The 20,830-nt window shown below is 43.0% G+C and overlaps 1 protein-coding gene across 2 annotated transcripts in view; it reads right to left on the bottom strand.

The window, feature by feature from the left end:
• Positions 1-1,166: 1,166 nt before the first annotated feature.
• The window catches only part of ZNF827 (zinc finger protein 827), a 153,081-nt gene continuing 133,417 nt past the window's right edge, over positions 1,167-20,830 (bottom strand). For both annotated transcript variants that reach the window (XM_066632635.1, XM_066632634.1), the window contains 5 exons: positions 19,556-19,727; positions 13,275-13,441; positions 11,672-11,863; positions 11,394-11,571; positions 1,167-6,586 (listed from right to left, as the gene is read on the bottom strand). In XM_066632635.1, coding sequence (XP_066488732.1) covers positions 5,779-6,586; positions 11,394-11,571; positions 11,672-11,863; positions 13,275-13,441; positions 19,556-19,727 — 1,517 coding nt within the window. In that variant the 3' untranslated portion in view covers positions 1,167-5,778. The remainder of the gene's footprint in view (positions 6,587-11,393; positions 11,572-11,671; positions 11,864-13,274; positions 13,442-19,555; positions 19,728-20,830) is intronic.

The following is a 20,830-nucleotide window of genomic DNA, read 5'->3' on the forward strand; positions in this document are numbered from 1 at the left end:
TCTCCTTCCCCAGTTTTTCAGAATATGAAACAAACAGGCACTGCTCTATTTGCCATCATGCAAGGTGGAACTTAAAATGCAGATCTTGAAAATACACAGCAAATTTCCACCAAACTGCACAAGGGCCACCCTCAAAGAACATAAAGAACATCCAGCCCTGCTGGATTAGGCCAAAAGCCCATCTAATCCAGCTTTCTGTATCTCTCAGTGGGCCACCAGATGCCTCAGGGAGCACACAAGACAACAAGATACTGAACTGAACCTTTGTAATATCCTTGAACGTGTTAAACAAACAAATGCTTAGAGTATGTCAAAGTTAAAGGAAACCAACAGGGCCACAAGCCCTTATTTGAAGACTCGCATAAAAAGCAAGCTTTTAAATGAAGTTTCTGAAGTAAGAATACACCCTTCCACAGGTGGGTTTCCTCTGCCAAATTATATACTGACTGGACAAATTATTTTCATTCTTTCACTCTGGTGGCTCTATAATACTCCTTGTACTATGGATTTATAGTGCTCACAGTGCCAATTCTAGTTTTATAACAGTCCTGTGAGGTAGCTTAAAGCTGGATTTCAACACAAAGTGCTCTAGCCACTGCATAACACTGACTACCTTGACACATGGATAACAGTTAAGATACAATAAAGATGGCTGATCTTAAAGATCACAGTAGAAAACAGGAGAGGAGGTGTTTTCTTAGATTTCTATAGCTTACACTCAGTAGGAGTTTGCAGATAGCAATCAACTACTTAAAATTATGCCTTAGCCAAGACAGTTCTGAGAGAATTATTGCATTGCATACCCAGCAATACTGTCTACTACAGTTGTTCTAAAATGATTTTGTTTTGGTTTTTTTAAAATCAACTTTTGAGGAATGTTTATGGAAAACCACTTTGAATGTTAATGGAAAAACACTATTTTATTTATTCAAAATATTTATATATTATGTGGTGGCCATGCACTGAAAGTGGCATCACACCCCACCCAAGAAATATAAATAAAAATTTATCAGGGTTTAACCCTGACCCTTTATATTTCTGTTTTTCTACTTCTGCTAGCTACCAGAGGCAATTACTCTAGGCAAGCGTCAGCATTTCACATAAATGTCAGCATTACCTACTAAAACAATAGAAAGGAGAGACAATAATGCCAGAGTATAGCCAATTTTGTCTTTAATTAGAGTATATATACTTCCAAACTGGATACACTAGAAATTGGCAATGCAACGTAAGATGCAAAGAAATACAGTATACCAGTTACTGTCAAAATGACCCTGTACAGCCTTATAATGCAAAAAAGCTTTATACAATACAAATTTCCATTAATGTACACAAACTGTGACAGTGTGATATTGGAATATGATACAGCAAGTTAAAAAGGACAGGGGGAAGCAAGAAAAGTGCTGAGAACGTAACCAAATTACTGGATGGAAAACAAGAAACCAGCTTATTGTCAAGAATGCATCATGAAAAAGCAGATACAAAGTGAGAGTATTGAGAGAAATGCTAGTGTTTTCACAAGCAAAGGATTATATGGAGCATTCCTTTCTTCAGCTTCAAACAGCAAATCAATTATTGTATATGCAAGGGCTTTGATAAATACTGTATATTTTTTTTCTTAAAAAAATAAAAACACCTCCAGATGCATTTTTTCTCTCTCACTCAGAAAACATGTATAACTAGCCTTACAGAAATAATTCAATGTCCAAAGTGCTAAATAAAGCTGCCCAATTACATTAAGCATTACTATGACAGACAAATACAAAGGAAAATGGTTAAACCCAAGGCAATAGGTTGCTTACAGCATCATAACACTCTCATTCCTTGAAGGTCCTATGTATATTGCACCATTTGGTTTACAGAAAATATTCCTTTAACATTCTTATGCGCATGGACAAACCATTTGTATTTTCTTTGCGACAGGGTCCCTGTTTGATTGTTTGGAGTTTTAGCCCAAAACAACCTGAATATATTTAGTTAATGACAGCAGCCATTGCTTATAGGAATAAGCTTCATACTGTAAATGAAGTCAGAGCCAAATCCTATCCAATTTTCCAATGCTGGTATAGCCATGCCAATGGAACGTGCACTGCATCCTGTGGTGGAGGCCTCCTCAAGGTCAGGGAACATTTGTTCCTTTACCTGGGGGCTGCATTGCGATTGCACCAGTGCTGGAAAGTTGGATAGGATGGGGCCCTTAGTCATTTCATTCTTCACTGTAAATGCCCTTTTAGTAAGTTCCCCTGCAGGATTCTCTTGTCTTAGACTTAACTTGCAGAGGATGCAATTCAGCTCATTCCATTCAATGGCATGACTGCAGTTAATTAAATGAATCAAGATTATATCAAAATAGGTACCCCTAAACCCGACAGAAATAGCTTAGATAGGAAAGCAAGCTGTGTGTGTCTGCTCATATAGCTAGAGCAGCATAATGGATGAGGGAAGTGGGTCAGTCTGTCATGTTCTTCAGCATCTCACCTTATTGCATTGCAACAACGGTGTACAAGAGGGACATCTCTTGCATACAGTTGCATTGCTTATATCCTCTTAGGATGCTATCCTATGTAGCTGGAGCATTTTCAGTCCTTCCTCCATCACAGCCTCCTCTCCTGTTCCTGTGCCATTTGTCTGATGAAGCTATGTGACACTGGTGATAGTGACTATTGTCAGGCACTGTTATTTTGCCATTACAACTTGAGCAGGAATGCTGTTGCCATGAGACTGAGCCTAATGTACTGACCCAAAAACAGCTGCCAGCAAGGCAACCCATCCGATAAGTCCCAAACAGTAACTTTAATAGAGTCAAGTGCAATGAACAGCCCCCCCCCCCAGATGCATGTGTCAGAATCAATAATGACTTATTTTTCTGAAATACCTTAAACTAGGTGAGGCCACATGCTGGTTAAACTATTGTATGGACTCTAATTAGCAGATATTTTACTTGAACATGACAACTTGTTAATATATAGGGATTCTTCCTTCTTGTACTCTATTGTAAACAGTTTCTGGTATTGTAACATGCACCCAGATCTGAATTTCTTCCTATGTATGTGTTTAGTGAAGGAAGCTGGATGTGATAATGATACACAACAAACTTCAGTGCATCAGTGAGAAGAAAAAAAAATTGGGGGGAAAAGTTTAAAACTTAGATCTTCTGTTAGGAATGCAACATTTTCTTCTTCCTGCAATAAAGTGCCATATTTATGTCATTTTAATGACCACAAAGTAAGAGCTTTAAGAAAATATAAAGTTAGCTTCCTAGAAGAGTATACTTAAGTAGGCATTAACAAAATGATATAAAGGATTACATATAACATGAAAAGTAATGTGTACAGGGACACAACATTTGCAAATAGAGCTGAAAGTTGGGCATATAAAAGAGAACCATATGTTTAAACAGCACCTTTGTGTCTTGACATTTAAAAGAACTTGCCGTCAATTTTTCAAATATACAATCTGATATTTCTTCAGTCCACAAAAGAAATGTTTTTACCTTCTACACTTTCTTTTCTTTTTTTGCAAGTGAGAAACATATTAGTGCAAGACTCAAGCACTGTGCAAAACCTGCCTTTATTTAGTCTGAGCATTTATACCCAGAGTTTTCCAAAAACCTTCCTTTATAAAAAAAAAAACCCTTTCCTGGATTTAATCACTGTAGAATTTTATCCACTCTTGTCTTTGCAAACCAAGGTATACACTGCATTAATACAGACTGAGATTGTGTAGTTTTAATAACTGATTTTAGGGCTTCTTTGCAAAAAAACTCTTTTGTACTCAGCCTTGCATCAGTTGTAAATGGTGCAAATGTGTTTTACTCACATAAGTGCAGTGGGGACAAAATCAGGCTCCTGCCTCCAAGTATTTCTTTGAGCAAAGCTGTGGTTTAAATGCAATGCATGCCTGCGGTTTAAAACTGATGCTTGGTATCTGTAAGGTACAAAAGGTATTGTACAAAGTAGCTCTGAGATACATAAGAAGAGCCTTGCTAGATCAGGCCAAAGGCCTATCTAGTCCAGCTTCCTGTATCTCACAGTGGCCCACCAGATGCCTCAAGGAGCACACAAGACAACAAGTTACATGAGTATAACTGAAGAATCGGACCTTGTGCATGGTTGAAATGTACTTGTTTTTCACATACTTGTTTTGTCTATCATATAGTGCAGTGGTTCTCAAACTGGTGGGTCACAATCTACCAGTTTGTGTAAAGGGTCCCCCATCCCTTTAAGGGGCGGGAGAAAGGGCGAGGGCAGCAATGTGATCCTGGGGATTGTGTTGCTAAGGGGGGCGAGGGTGTGTGTGCTTTCACCTACTTTTACTAATTCCGAATTGCTGGCGGCTGCAAAAGGTGTGGGGAGCTCCACACAGCCCTCGGCAGGGCTCCCCAATGCTTGGAATGTTGAGAAATAAGAAGGTGAAAAGCACTTCCTCTTTGCATTGCTTTTCATTTGCTTATTTCTCAATGTTCCAAGCATTGGAGAGCCCTGCAGAGGGCTGCGTGGAGCTCCCCACACCTCCAGCAGCCTGGAATTAGTAAAAGTAGGTGAAAGCACACCCCCCTCATCTCCTCTTAGTGATGTGATTCTGGGGATCGCATTGCTGTCCATGCCCTTCCCTTGCAAAGACTTCCTTAGGGAGTAAATCTCCCTAAAAGTTTGAGAACCACTGATATAGTCTGTTCAGGACTGCTTCACAGGTTACAGTTTTTCTTCATAGAGATAATCTCCATTTGGAAAAGTGCATGTATCACTGTATTGTTTCAAGAGGAGCAAGAGTGATACTTTATGACATGAATTTTTCCACCAGGCAGCACAGATGCACAACGGCAACTCAATCTGTGCATACAGTGGAAAACCAGTCACTACACGCATTTACCTATACTGAGATAATTTCTGTGTAGAAAAACATGTGAAACACCCCACACCATGCCAGACAAAACGTAATTTTCTCTCTTCTAGTGTAACCTTGATTGTCAGTTGCTCAGAGCTGAGGCCAAGGTAACAACAATGCCATAGCACATCATATGCAGCACTGAGTGGTATGCCAATTCTTCAACCAAGCATTACTGTTTCCACATTCTGATAAAAGAGGAGCAGGCAAGGAGGTGAACGCAGAGAACTGCAATAATCATTGCAAGGAGATGGGGCCATAGCTCATTGGTGGCACACATGCTTTGCATGTATACGTTTCCCAGGTTCAGTCCTCAGCATCTCCAGTTGAAGGAACTCAGGTAGCGAGTTCTAGGAAAGGCCTTGGCCTGAGACTCTGGAGAGCCACTGCCAGTCACTGGGCTGGATGGACCAATGGTCTGACTCAGCATAAGGCAGCTTCATGTGTTCATATTAAATAAGCCAGTAGAAAAGGATGTGCAAAAGCAATGTCATGGCACACTGACTCTCTTTCAGACATGCTCACACTCAGAAACCCAAAGGAAAATGCATCAATATGTATTCTTAGCAAGTGCTGATTGCCATTAAGGACACTCTTGTTCAGCTTAAAACAAGACAAAACAGTTTCTTAGATAAGAGTACTGGGAACATGCCTCTGAAGGTAGACATATGCAGGAGGTCACCTCTCTGAAGATTTAACAAAGCAGCCTTCATGTCAATGCATTAAGGAGACACACAGAGCCATTTTTTTTCCTATACCTTACTACTAATGATCTATAGTACAATGTTCAGCCAGCCATACCTCTTGGGTATATGGTTTGCAGCAATGCATATACCTGCCGGGTGTCTGTTGAGGGGTGGGGGGCATTTTTGGTACAGAATACGACTGCCCTCAGACAGTTTCTGCCCTTTCTGTTAGTCCAAGATAGGCAAGGAAGGAGTGCTTCGGCGAAGTGTCTCCCAGGCGTACAGTCTGTAGTCTGGGTGGATGGAATGTGATATCAAAGTGGTTCTTGGGGAAAAACATGGTCAAGGGAATGAGGTGGGCAAACTCAGAGTTTCGATACTTGTCAAAGCACAGGGAAGTGCCGTTGATGGCCAAGGCCCTAAGTGCCAGGTTGGACTCTGCCCCGCCACTATGAGCAGCTGACATGGCCACTGTCTGCAGAGCCTGGGAGGCAGACATCACTGAGAGGGGTGACAAGAGGCTTCGGGAACTGTTGGCAGCCAGGAGAGGGCTGGCTTCCTTGGAGGTTGCCCCCTGGCCCTTCTTCTCCTCTTCGGAGCAGTCCCCGTTTTGGTGCTTCTTCACATGGCGGCTGAAGACAAAAGGGTGGGTGGTCTTGAAGAGGCACTCCTCGCAGCTGAAAGTCTGGCGCGGAGCATGCTTGAGCTTCTTGTGCAGGTTGAGATTGTCTTTGCGTTTGCAGCTGTAGCTGCACTGGTCACAGTGAAATGGGCGCTCCCCAGTGTGTACGCGCACATGCTCAATCAGCTTGTTGGCCGTCTTTGAAAGATAGCCGCACTGATCACACTTGTAATGGTTGCCAAGGCGATGCTCCCGGATGTGCATTTCCAGCTCCAACTGGTTGGCTTTCACAGCCTGGCAGATTCGGCACTTGTACTCCATTTTGTAGTGGGTCTTCAAATGGCATTCCATTGCTGCTGGACGGTTGGTGGAGTAAATGCAGAATGGGCACCTACCAAAAACCACAGAGTTAGTGACACTGGGGTCTAGAAACTCCAAATATTTTCCATTCCATTAAGCCATTTCTGCCCAACATTGCATATATGCAAAAGGGATTAAATGTATACACCTGTGGGTTGAGTAGAAATGGATTAATTTCAATCATTCTGTTTCAATCTATGGCTATAAAAAACCAAAAAGATTTAACTGATTTTTTTAACCTCAGCCGATACAAGTACAATATAGTCTTATATTATTATTATAATTTTAATTCTTTACATCCCACCTTCCCCTGTTAAAAGTTCACCTACATAGTATATTTAGAACTGAGCATGCTTTGCTTAATATAGAACCTGTAACTTAGTTTCATACTGTTTAAGACATAAAATGACTGTGGCCAGCTTCTCCTATAATGAAAAAAATATAATGTACTGTACAATGTGTATATGGAGATATAATACAATTGAAGTTTTTTGGGGGGTAAACTACTGCGGATTGCTTCTCTTAAAATGTGGACAGTTTAAGAAATGGGCACCCTGAGCCAACAAGGGAGATCTGTAATGCAAGTGTAAATTCAGAAAATAATGCAAATCCAGTTTGTATTGACCTTAATGGCTGTATCTGTCCATGTGAGGGATATTCTTCATCTTGGGCCACTTATTCCAGCCAACACTTTGCTGTGAGTGACTACAGCAAATTGGGATTGGGGTCAAGGACATATATATATATGACTAGCTTTCATTATGGCCATAGAGCCACTTTGGGGACACCCAGGGGTCTATTCGTGCATATTGCTATTTCCAAGATGATGTCTGCATGTTTTTAAGTTGTGAACAACTCTGGGCCCAGTCCTATCCAACTTTCCAGTGCTGATGCAGCCATGCAATGAGGTGTGCACCTCATCCTGTGGTGGTGAGGGGACAGTCACAGAGGCCTCCTCGGGGTAAGGGAACATTTGTTCCCTTATCTTGGGGCTGCATTGGCACTGGAAAGTTGGATAAGGCTGGTCCCTCACTTGTATAATGTCATCTTGAGTACTTTAAGGGACTTAAATATTTTATAAATAATCTGAATATTTACTATAAATACACTTATAATATTACTGAAGAAATCTGAAGATTTTCAGTATTTCACAATGAAAGTATTTAAGATTAATTCAGCTCTCAGTAAGGAGTAAGTTTGTACAGTAATGTAACGGTATAAGAACACAATCCTAAACATAGCTTCTCAGAAGTAAGTCCCATTGTATTCAGTGGCCTTTCTCCCAGGAAAGTGTGTATAGGATTGCAGCCTATGGGCCCAATCATATCCAACTTTCCAGTTCCAGTGCAGCTGCAATGCAGTCCTGAGGGAAGAGAATGCATGTTCCCATACTTTGAGGAGGCCTCTGTGACTGCCTCCCCACCGCAGGATGCAGTGCATGCCTCATGGGCACAGCTGCACTGGCACTGGAAAATTGGATAGGATTTGGCCCTAAGCTGGTGGAGAAGAGGGAGAAAAATAATAGTTACAGCAATGTAGAAAGTACATCTGAAGTTTTCTTAAAAAAAAGAAACGAAAAAGAAAAGCAGCTCTAAGCTACCCCAGTTTTTATATGCTTGTGACTGAGACTCTAGCATGTTTGTCTGTTCACACATGTGCATATATTCATGTACTAATATGTGAAGCTTGCATTTCTGCACACACTGCTCTGTATTTCTAACTGCTACTGGAAGTGCCCCCTTGCCCAAGCCTGGAAAGGAAATGGCAATCCCACAGGTTAATCTTCTATCTCACATGCAGCTTTTCAGTCAGCTGGAATGCTCCCATCCAAAACAAACTTCACTGCCCAGATTCTGCCAAAATGTCCCATTAAGCAGATCTATGTAATAATAATCAGCGTGCCTTGGGCTAAGTGTGTGTGTGTGTGTGTGTGTTCCAGTTTTCACTTCAAACTCATTAGGGAATATCCTTTTGGTAAGGATACTAGTGAGGATCAAATATCCTTACAAAAAGTGTACCTATAGGCACAATTCAAATTTTTGTCAATGGAAGATGGGCAGATGATCCTAACAGTCCAGCCTGCTGGTAGAATGTGCATTCTGCTAATGGAAGTGATGTTCAGCCAGAGTGTGCAACAAGTCCACCAGTGATACAGGCTGGCGGCATCATGCATGCACTGGTAGGGAGGACTCCTGCCAGCAGCATAGATAAGCTGGCAGCAAAGGGTGGAAGGAATGAGGTAGGGAGAGATTAGTTACTGATAGTACTCATGTGCACCAGTATCCTGAGTTCCTTCCTTCCTCAAATCACTCTCCTCAGTTTTACAAAATACCTGGTGCAGATCCAAGGAGACCCATTGGGGTCCCCATGGTAGGGGAATGAAAACTTCCTTTTGTGTTCAAGAGACTTATGGACTGCCTCCTCCTGATGGATGCAGCATATGCTCTGTTGGCACAGCTTCATCTGCAGTGGAGGCTTTTTTTTAGGATTGGGCCCTTAGGTTGCAATTCTATACACATTTTTCAGGGAGCAGGTCCCATTGAATACTATGGCACTTACTTCTGAGTAAACATGCCTAGGATTGTGATAGTAATGTCTCTCCCACTGAAATTAAAACTATGATAATTCTTAATTTTATTTGGATTGTTTCCCCTTTTTAATAGATTGGCAGTCCAATCCACAACCCAGCAAATCAGTAACTAAGGGCTCAATCCTATCCAACTTTCTAGTGCTGGTGCAACCATAATGCAGCCCTAAGGAAAGGGAACAAATGTTCCCTTACCCAGAGAAGGCCTCCATGACTGTTTACCTACTGCAGTAAGTCTTGTCGGCATGGCTATACCGTCACTGGAAAACTGCATAAGATTTGACCCTAAACTTAATTCAGGTAGTCAATGAGACTGAATGAGCCTACATCCAAATCCTGTTGTGAACTAAGGGCCCAATCCTATCCAATTTTCCATCAACAGTGCAGCTGCAACACAGCCTTGAGGTAAGGGAACAAATGTTTCCATAACATGAGAAGGCCTCTGTGACTGCCCCACCATGCAGGATGCAGTGTATGCCCCATTGGCATGACTGCACGGGCATTGGAAAATTGGATAGAATTGGGTCCTAAGCGGTATCTTTGTTTTAAGGAGCACACATACTCTCAATCCTGAATCTCAAATTCAGTGCAAAAATATTTGTGTCAGTAACTTATGGTAAGATGCACATTTTTTTTGACATTAAGCATCATGTTTATGGTTTTAAAAATGCCTTCATACCCTTTACTTTTATTTAAAATATAAAAGAGGAAGAAAAGTTGAAATAAAAGTAGAAATAGATACGTATTTGAAACAGCCACATCCATAAACATATTTGATGTAGCAAGGTTTGAATAATACTGACAAAACTAGCAGCTACAGCAAAGTGGCATCAGCTGCAAATGCTTGGTCTTGTGCATCACATGGATGATGTGGAATGATAAATATATCAACAAATCTCCTAAATATTCATGCTTCAATTAGCGATCTGCTACAAATGAGAGTACCCAATGCTCCCCACCTCTCCTGCCCATAAAGACTACCCCATTCATTTCAAAGACAGTATAACCCTTTGTGTGTAATGTTGCCCTTTCCATTGGCCTGAAGGAGACAGCACTACACATAGGAAATTTGTGCATACGCACATGTGTTCTGTTCAAGTCGAGAGCCTGTAAGGGTGCAGAGGCCTACAGAGCAAGGATCCAGTGTAGGTCGTAGCTGGTCAGAACCACGGACAGCTCACTCTGTGGCTGGCATCAAAGAAACCAAGAAACAAAGAGTTTGGAATGTTGCTCCAGCAACAGTCTGGAGCTAAGTGAGAACTTTAGTAAGTTGGGTGACTCAAACTCTACTAGAGAGAGAGACTGCTTGAGCTTAGAGAGTCATGGCATATTCCACAGTCAGTGGTTCTGGTGGAGTTGGTAACCCTTCTGCTGCTTCAAGACAAAAAATCGCTGAGCTCTTGAGCCCCCCTTTTGTAGTAGGGTGGTTGCTTGAGAGTATCTCTTCTGCAGTGGTTTCTGACCCAATTCTTCCCCATCCTGTGTCACTGGACCATTTACTGATAGAAGTTTGTGTGTCTGTGTGTGTGTGGGTGGGTGGGTGGCAGGGGGAATATCTGAGTCCTGACAAACATGAGACTCTAGATCAGTGCTTCTCAAAGTGTGCTCCTAGGAGCACTGGGCTCCCTAAGACCCTCTCAAGAACTCCATGAGTACATCATAAGTTGCTGCTACCTGCCTGGTTCGCTGGTCTGTCCCTCTGCCTTACCTATCCATAGCTCTCCTTCCTCATTCCCCTCCTGTGCAGGCTCTTTGTTGGTATTCAGTTTTGGGCTTGGCACTGAGCCTCTCTGCACATGTGCCAGTACTCTGGGGCTCCCCAAGGCCTCACTCATGCCCCAGCAGGGCTCCCTGAGAATCCTTTTCCGAGTGTAAAGGGCTCTCGAAAACCCAAAAGTTTGAAAGCTGCTGGTCTAGATTACTAATTTTTTGCAATTCATTGTTATTCGACTATGATGATGTTACGCAGTCACAACTGGCATTTATAAAAGGCTTGCAAGTACTGTGGATAGCCTGATGCATCTGGGGTATTTGTGTTACCTACTACTGAACAGTACTGTTAACACTTAGCCACAGAGCACTGGAATTTTGCTAACTAATGAATGTTAAAAACAATTTTCAGAGTCAACATCCCTGATTCTGGCTCCTCAGACAGAAATGAATCCCATTCAAGCCCTTGATGCTTTGTTTCTATCCCCACAATATTTGAGATACTTAACACAGTAAAAGTTTGTGTACTTGCTTTCCTTACTTGAGCCCACCGGTGGGGACAGTGTGGCACTTCTTGTGCTCCAATAATTGCTCAGGAGTCTTCATGAACTTGTGGCACACATCACATTCAAACATCCTTGTAATCAGGTGGATTTGCAAATGGCGCTCAAACATGTTTTTTGTTTTGCAGACAAAGTTACAGAAAACACATTCAAAACCTGTGAAAGGAAAATCATAGACACTAGCACCTGAAGTCACACACCAGAGCCTTGTGTAAGTGCAGCAAGTGAGTGTGCATCCACGGCACCAGTGTTTTACCTTTCTCTGATTTCTCTTCCGTATTTAATAAGGTCTGGCTACCAGGCACTACGGAAATAACTAGCAGGTTGGTTGAGCCCTTAGATTTGGGGCTGATCTCTGTATCTTCTTTGCTGTTGACAGAATCACTAAGAGCCGACAGGGAGGATGAAGAAGGGCTGTTTGAGTCACTGGGTGTCTTCCTCTCTTCACCTATGGAGAAAACAAGTTAATCAATCCCAAATATTAATTTGTTTACAAGTACCAGAATCACAAAAACACATGTCCCAATTCAGTCAGGGGGATACATGAGCAGAAGCAGTCTTCCTCATGCATCTGCATGCAGGTCGTGAGGCTCATCCAATCCCTCTAAGCTTCTTTCGTTACGCATGAAGATTTTCCAGAGAGGCAACAGATGTTCTGCGAGACTAGTTTTCCATGAATAGAACTGGATTGGTCTTTTTGTTAGGTACTTTATCTTAATGCATGGGTTGGTTTTGTTTCCTGGTAAAATCCTTATAGATGCTGCTTTTACAAAAAAAAAAAATTAAGGCTGCAATCCTAACCATACTTTCCTGAGAGTAAGCCCCACTGAACAAAATAGGACTTACTTCTGAGTAGACCTGGTTAGGATTGTGCCCTAAAGCACCTATAGATTGCAATTGGTGTGGCTTTCAGTCCAATCCTATGCTGGTTGAGTACCGGCATAACATGTGTTGCATCAGTGGAGGCTGCTTTATGGCAGTTGCAAAACAGCCTCTACCTGTGTGTGCGGTCAGGCCACTGGCAAGAAGGCTGGAACAGCCTCCTATGTGCTGGTGGATGGTTGAAGAGCAGAACAGGAGAAAGGTTGGGTAGAATGGGGCAGTTGCAGGGTGGGAGAAGGGCAGATCAGGTCCAGGAGGGGGGTGAGTTCTTTCCTGGAAGAAGGAGTTCCCATGTCCCAACACTTCCATGGAGTTCCCATGTCCCTGACTATCTGCCACAGATCTTTTCTGAACACACCAAATAGTGGGGAGAAGGAAAGTTGTTGGTCTGTTGCTAAAAAAGAACTTGCAAAAGCATCACTGTTTCCATTAATAAAAATGTGCAAAGTTCACTACGTTATTTCTAGCTATAAGCTATAAGCTATTACAAGCTATAAGGCTACTAGTTGTACTTCCAAGAGATAATTTGGAGATTCCTACATTACATTATTTTAAGCATTTGAAAATGCAGTCACATGTATGAAGTGCAAAGAGGTGTCTAGTAGGCTGTGGATTCTCTCATCTAATGGAGGCACTCAAAAACTCTTCACACAGAAGCTTCACAGCCCAGTCCTATGCATGTCTACTCAGAGGCAAGTCCCATTTGAGTTAATAGGGCTTACTCCCAGGAAAGTGTGGATAGGATTGGGCTGTCAGCTATTTAAAAATCACACTAAATCAAAGAAGAAATGGAATGATAAAGTATCAGCAATAAACTATGTATTTTTAAACACATGATGGGGAAGGAATGTTAAACCCAGTTTAGCCCATTGGCACAGCTGCACTGGCGCTGGAAAATTGGATAGGATTGGGTCCTAAGATGGCACCAGCCAAACTCTGAATGGAGATGTTGGAAAGAATGAGAGATGGGTTATCACCTGCATGCTTGGTGGTGACATGAGACTTCATCTCCGATTCTTCCATGGTAACAAATTCACAGGCTGTGCAGCAAATAGAAAACATCCACTGTTCTTTATCCACATGAAGCGACATATGACTGACAAACTGGACATTCATCTCGGTTTCAAATCCACACACATGACAACTGGAGGCAGGAGAGAGTTGGAAAAAAATTAAGGAGCGTACATTCGCAGAAGCGCTTTGTGACAGGCGCACATTGCTGTTGTTCATCAATCTGACAAACTCCTGTTTTTACAAACTTTGTCTTCTTTGTGCTATTTAAATTGCGCTGGGATATTCTTTTGCCTGCTGAACTGCTTCTGAACTGACAGCCATGCCAAGTTGATTAAGGGCAGGCACAAGGCAACAATCCCGAACATGCTATAATGATGCTAAATAATCATAAAGTTAATTAAAAACTACAGGTTCCAGATGCTGCACATCACCTAGCCGATTCCTTTGGGCAATAAGATGTGCTGCAGCCTTGCCAAGATATTTAGTCAGGCTTCTATGTGGGCACATGGAGAGCTTGCTGCACACTCTACCAGAGGCTCCCAAGCTTTGGAAACAGTCCCACGTCAGGCTGGGATCTTGTGCAGAAATGCCTGGCATTCTCCACGTAAGCAAGCCAAAATGGGCTTGGGGATTCCTTCTGTCTGGTTGGGCAAAAGCACTAATTGCAATACAAACACAAAGTGGTACTGGGAGACATTTTGCGAACAGCTCCCTGTCCTGCTAGCATTGACAAGTAAAACAGATCCTGTAGTTGTCTGTCTTGAAAAATCTCCAAACTGTTTATAGGAAGTATTGTTTTAAATAAATCAAAATACAGGTTGAGTACCCCTTATCCAGAATTCTGAAATATGGAATATTACAAATTGTGGAACTTTTTTGAGCGCCAACATGACCTTTTTTTTTTTTTTTACTTTTTTGCCGACAGCCATAAAATCACAAACTGTGTGTCATGCACAAACCTTGTTTCATGCACAAAATTATTTTTAAAAATTGTATAAACTTACCTTCAGGCTATATGTATAAGGGGCATATGAAACAGAAATGAATTTTGTGTTTAGACTTGGGCCCCATCCCCAAGATCTCTCATTACCAGGGACATGCGGTGTGGGGGCAGCAGGTGAAGCAGAACTGCTCTGTCATTGTCAGTGAAACTGCCTGCTTACACCCAAGGAGGCTCTCTTTACACCTGCTTTCTCAGGTGTAAGCAGAGCCTCCTTGGGTATAAGCAGGTGGGGCAGCGACAGTGCTTCTCCACGAACTACAATGGGGTGGTTCTGCCTCACCTGCTGCCCCCGCACTTCATGTCCCTGCTCATTACGTATATGCAAGTATTCCAAAATACAGAAAAATCTGACATCCAAACACCTCTGGTTTCAAGGACTTCAGATAAGGGATGCCCAACCTGCACTGAAAAATGCATGTCCATTCCAAGTAGAATTTACCAATTCTTGGGATGCAACTGGTTAGTCAGATAATACCCAACTAGGACTATCAGCCCTTGGGGGAGGGGGGGAGGCACTTGAACAAGCTATTCATGCATAGCCACTTGTACAGATCCATCACATTCAGAAACTGCTTGGTACCCAGCCAATCAGTGGTCCATCTAGCTCATTATTATCTGCACTGACTGGAAGCAGTTCTCTGGGGTTTCAAACAAGGGTCTTTCCCAGCCCTGTCCAGTGATGTCAGTTATTGAACGTGGGATCTGCTACACGCAAAGCATGTGCTCTCCCGTTGATCTATGGCCTCTTCACCATGCCACTATACACCATTTTGGGTCTGTTTGCAGTAAGGTGATTTTCAAAACAAATACAGGATCAGTATGGCAAGCAGTGGCATACCTAAGGGGGTGTAGCAGTTGCACCTGCCAACAAGCTTTAGGGGGGCAACAAGCTGATTTTGACACTAGTGGCCAAAATTGTTAAAAAATTGGTATGTGTGAATAATACCATCATGTTATATATCATTAGAAAGGTAAGTTAATGTAGAATGCAATGGAACAAACTTCATTGGAATATCTGTATTCTAATAAAAGTTATTGCCAATAAACCAGAAAATGAAAACACAACTGCTTTATGGAACAAAAAGTGGATTTCTTAAACTCAAAACTGACCTATGAGACTGATTGCTCTGAGAGCCAATAAGATGTTATTATGATACAGCATGGAACTAATAAGGTGTTAATATGTGTCAGCTCTCATTTCTATGTATCATAATACAGTTACCCCTGCTAACTGGATAAACAGGCACTTTCAGGTGGTGCTCCTCTTATATTTAGCAGGGGAGAATATTGTCCCTCTTCACCCCAGCACAGTGCCTCTAACCCATAAGGGGTACACTTATCTATTTACTTAATTAAATTTGATTTTGTTGTTGGGGGGGGGGCTACAAAATCTTCTTTAACCCCAGGTACGGATAAGCTATGCCACTGGCTGGAGGGAGACAGCAGAGCAAGTGGGTGGTGAGCTTCTGGGGGGAAGAGACAGAGTTTTCCCCAATTTTCACTTTTTAAAAAGCCCGGGAGTGACATTACTTCAGGGCATCATTCTGAATTTGGCACCGGGCTACATAATCATTAGCTATGCCACTGGTGGCAAGCAGCTACACATAGATGATTCACACATGGGGGTAGCCTGCACATGGCTTGGATTTCAGGTGCAGGTGCTTGTTTTTGATTGCATAGGGTCTCCTCACAGGGTGGATCAAGACACACAGATGAAGTAGCGAAGCTGACCAGTGACAGCTGCCTAAGTTACCTCCCTGGCATGTTACAAACAAGTGGCAAGACTGTAGCTCACAATGTCTTTTTTCAAAGGGTTTCAGGAGATGGAATGCCAAGATCTTACCAGGTAGATACGATAATAATGTTTGATGCATTCACCTATTGATAAAGAAGGTCAGACTGCTATTAGATCATCCCTGATTCAATAATGAGCTGTTTCCCAGTCAGCCATTTTAGTACTTTAGATTAGAGGGAAGGCAGATTGGATGAATGGGGTGAGGTGCAAGGATATAGTGTGTGTGTGTGTGTGTGTGTGTGTGTGTGTGTGTGTGTGTGTGTGTGTGTGTGTGTGCGTGTGCGCGCGTGTGTGTGTTGGATTCTGGTGCAGGCTGAGTGCAGCAAGTTGATAGTGGAACTTCTGGGAGCTGAATCACGATGGGTAAGAATAATTCCTTCCATTACAGTGGGGCTCATAATTTGGAGATTTTCCTGAAAATCCTCACTTATCTAACTTTATCCAGCTCTAGTTATCCAGTTTCATGGCTTCAACTGACTGGGTCTTAAATTGTACTGTCTGTTATCATAGCATCCAATTACGTGAATCAATGCCTGGTAGGCTGTTTGCAAACAGGGCTGCTCTGTCTTCCAGAGATAAATTCTGCGCTAGCAATAGGGTGAGATTAGGTTATGAAGAGATCTTAGACACCTTGATCTCTGTGACCCAGGCCCTATCACTCAGGCTCCATATACAAAATCGTTGGCCCGGTGGCAAGGGAAGAGCATTGCCTTCATTTCACTATTTGTAAAAAGGTATCAGATGGTGCTGCCTGTAAATAAATGAAGCGGCCTGATCTGCAGCATCCCACCAACACCTCAGTTGTGCTCGATTAGAACTCTTTAACTATAGACTGAACCTGGGACTTTCTGTATGCAAAGCCTGTGCTCTTTCACTGAGCCATAACCCCTCCCTAATGGTCAGTTTTGAACTTGGGAGATTGAAGCTTCAGCTCAGCCACAGAATTGCTGAATAGGCTGTTTGGGATGAATTTGCTTTTTTTCTGTCTCAGATCTGTACACACCCCTCCACTTGGCTTGCAGACTCAGCTTGAAGGATTGCAGATGGAGTTAATTCACTTGGAACAAGGTTAGGCAAATGCAGGGGTATTGGCCAAGGATGAGCAGAAGGCTGGCACAACAAATGTGACATGACAGGATCACTCAAGCACTGCTGGAACTGGTCACATATGGAGGCCAGGTCAGTAGGAGAACTTGGCTAGAAAGCCAAGAAGTATGTGGAGCAGCATAAGAATAGGGGGGCTGGTCATAAAGTCTTTGTGGTTTTGTGTGGCAGTTAAGTGAGACACTAGCAAGATTGGACACTACCTTTAACACCTTCACCAAGAGTACTGCTTGCATATATATATGCGTTAGATATTGCGTTAGATATTGCATTAGATATATATGAGTTAGATAATGCATTAGATATTGACCACATGGTATAATTACAGGTAATGCTTCTGAAGGCCCACGTAAGTCTGAGTGCCTCTTAAGAAGTGTGGCCTTTAAGAAGCGTGTGCAGCAAGATTATGAACCTTGCTAAAGCCATTTGGGTGTCACTGCTGCAGTCAAATGAAGGTGACCCAAATACAGATATAACCTAATTGTCCACGGATTTTTCACCTGAGGTTTTATCTCAATGCGATGAGAAGGGTCCTTTAAATTAAAGGAAAAAAGACAACTAACAATAGCCATGTTAATGTGAGAGAGGGCAGCCAGCGGATAATCCTTCAATCATTCTCTCTCTAACCACCAGTGGCATCACTAGGGTTTGCGTCAGCCGGTGTGGGATGCCAGCGCATCACCCCCATGCAGTGGGCGGGGCAACACCCCAGGTGGTGGGTGTGGTGATGTACCATCACTCCACCCCCACTGGTTTTTTAGCTGTATGTTTTGATAGAACAAAGATAGAACACATTCTGCATGAAATTACGCACTGATTAATATATAACATGATGGTATTATTCCTCCAAACTGTGATTTTAGTGATTTTGGTCACTAGTGGTATCACACACACACTTCCCAGGGTGTCAACTTTCTAACACCTTATTGCAGCAGTTCTCAAACTTTTAGCACTGGGACCCACTTTTTAGAATGACAATCTGTCCAAGATCCACCAGAAGTGATGTCATGGTAGAAGTGAGATCATCAGGCAAATTAAAATAAATAAGTATAAATAATTAAAGTAAAACACATGATTAAATAAGCAGAAGCCAGCCATGGATGACCACTTGAATTTCCTCTGTAGCCTGCCTGTAATAACACCCTCTTTTCCAAAATCAGTAAGGTTTTCAGTCCCACCCAGTGCCCAGTTCAATTTAAGAACTTCTGTTTAAACCAGTTCACTGTCAGGATCCACCTGGTTTTGCAAGTCTCAAAAAGTTCACCGTATCAGCTGAAGCCACTGTTTTGATCCTTTTTAAGGGGGGGGGGGAGGAGGCGGCCTTCTGGAGCACTTGTTTAGGTGCAGGTGCATAGGATCAGGACCATTCTGGTAGCCTTGCACCCTTCTTCACCTGATCTTCCACACCAGCCAAGGCACGTTTGCTTACTTGCAAGTAAACACAACCATGAGGCTTAGTTTTGCTTTCCATAGGGCTCAATGCATTCATCTGCTTGGAGGGAGGTACTTCCTTCTCAGGTGTTTTTGGAGGCTGCATTCATTGGATCAGGACCATTCTGGTGTCATTGGCTTCCTCTCAGCCTGCCCTTTCCAATGGACTAAGGCAAGTTCGCCTACTCATGAGTGAATGCACAATACGGCTCACTTTCCATAGAGATCCATGCATTTTTTGTTTTCCAGTTTTTTGGCCATAACTTTTGATAGAAAGCAGATATTCCACTCTGGCTTTTTGCATTGCATTCTGCTCGAAATTCCACATCCAACGGTATTTAATATGATGGGGTTACTCCTAATCACCATGATTTTAGCATGTCACCCCCCAGTGCACGTCACCCGGTGCGGCCCGCACCCCCTGCGCCCCTCTAGTGACGCACTGCTAACCACTTAGAACAGCTTCACTCCAAGGCAAGCAACCCCTCCCTTCCCTCTGAGCATGTGAAATAATGCTAAATGGCAGTGATTATCACCTCCTCCATTCTTTCCCTTGCGCTGCAGTTCCTGGTGCAGGGAGGGATTGCTGCCTCTGAGTTAAGCCTTTCTAAGCAACTGGAGAGAGACTGATTGTCTGCCTGATGCATTACAAAGGTCAGCAAGGCTGTTTTTAAATTACCGAGCAAAGGGACATTGTTATTTAAATGGATTTGCTGTAATACTATTTTTGCCATCCACCTGAGCTCTGGGAATGGAACTCTCGAGAATACCAAGACTCAACCTGTACTCTTTTCAGGTTCTACCTCAGAAGCACATGTGGGAGTGCTTGTTCTTGGTTTTTAATAAACAGAGAGGCAGAAAAGATGGCTGGAGTTTGGCCTCTGGGCCTGGCTTTTCAACTGGGTCCTCACCTGTAGTAATAAGGGTGCTTCTTTCCATCACTGCCTTCAGAAGTGACAGCGCTGACAATGTCCTCAGTGTCTGTACTCACCAGCTTCACGGAATGGACAGTCAGGTGCTGGTTCAGGTTAGCACGGCACTTAGCAGCATAGGGGCACAAATGGCATTTGTATTTTCTCTCTTCTGGAAAAAAAAAATGAAGAGCCTTGAGTGTGAGTTCCACACACACATTCCAGCATGTTTATGTCTGTCTTCTACCCACCAGCTCAGACACTACGTATGGGCTTCTTCAGCATTACACTTATGTTTTACAGTCTTAACAATATAGGGAGGCAAACAGGTTAAAGGGTGTCTATCTTCAATGCCTGGCAAATTCTGCCAATGTGCAATGTAGAGTCATACTGCTAAAAAGGGACAAGGCACCTCCTTTCATGTGGTATGCATCTCTGCATGGCATATTATCACATATTGAGAAAATCAGCCAAGTGCACCAATCAAAGCACCATCAGCCCAATCCTATCTTGTGCTGGAACAGGCAGGCCAATGGGCCTGTGCTGTATCCAGCGCATGTTTCAGGCTGCTCTTGGGTCAGCCTGCAGCAAGGGGAGGTTTTACCCATTACCCAATGGGTCTACATGGATCTGCGCCACCTAAATTGATGGCACAAATCTGAGCAGCCTGAGACTGCCCCAGGTTGCCCAAGAAAAGGCTAGGATCTGGCATAATGGAAGGATCCTGGTCCCACCTCCCGCTTCCTACCCACTTGTCCGCAGGAACACCTGCTGCCTGCCCTCCCCCCATAAACACTTCCCTCCCGCCTCTTCCCCACCCTCCTCATGCTCCCCCCCAAACCTCTGCATCAGCCAAGCTTGGTCAACACAACTCACCCATCCCTGGGTCCCGCGTTGACATGGGGAGGCCGGCGCACATCTGTGTGCTGACCTATCTCCCCTTGTGTTGGCGTGAAAGTGCTTTATGGCACTTTCGCGACAACGTTGGGCCAGTGCAAGGGCATTGTCCCAAGAGCGCCTTTCGATTGTGCCCTGAGACTGTGTTAAATGTCATTTCTAATATAGAAATGTATGTTTCATTCTGCTCATTCTTCAGTATCATCGCAAACAACAATGGGTAAAACCCATAAGTTAAGCACTTTTGATTGGTTTCAGCAGAAGTGGTTAGTCCATGCTCATTTCCCATTAAATTCAATGGGGCTTAAAAGTCCTTAACAGGCTGGGTTATGCCCACTGCATAAAAGCTGAAAACTTAATATATCAATTATTGGCAAG

Source organism: Tiliqua scincoides, chromosome 6, assembly GCF_035046505.1.
Source record: "Tiliqua scincoides isolate rTilSci1 chromosome 6, rTilSci1.hap2, whole genome shotgun sequence".
Lineage (NCBI taxonomy): Eukaryota > Metazoa > Chordata > Lepidosauria > Squamata > Scincidae > Tiliqua > Tiliqua scincoides.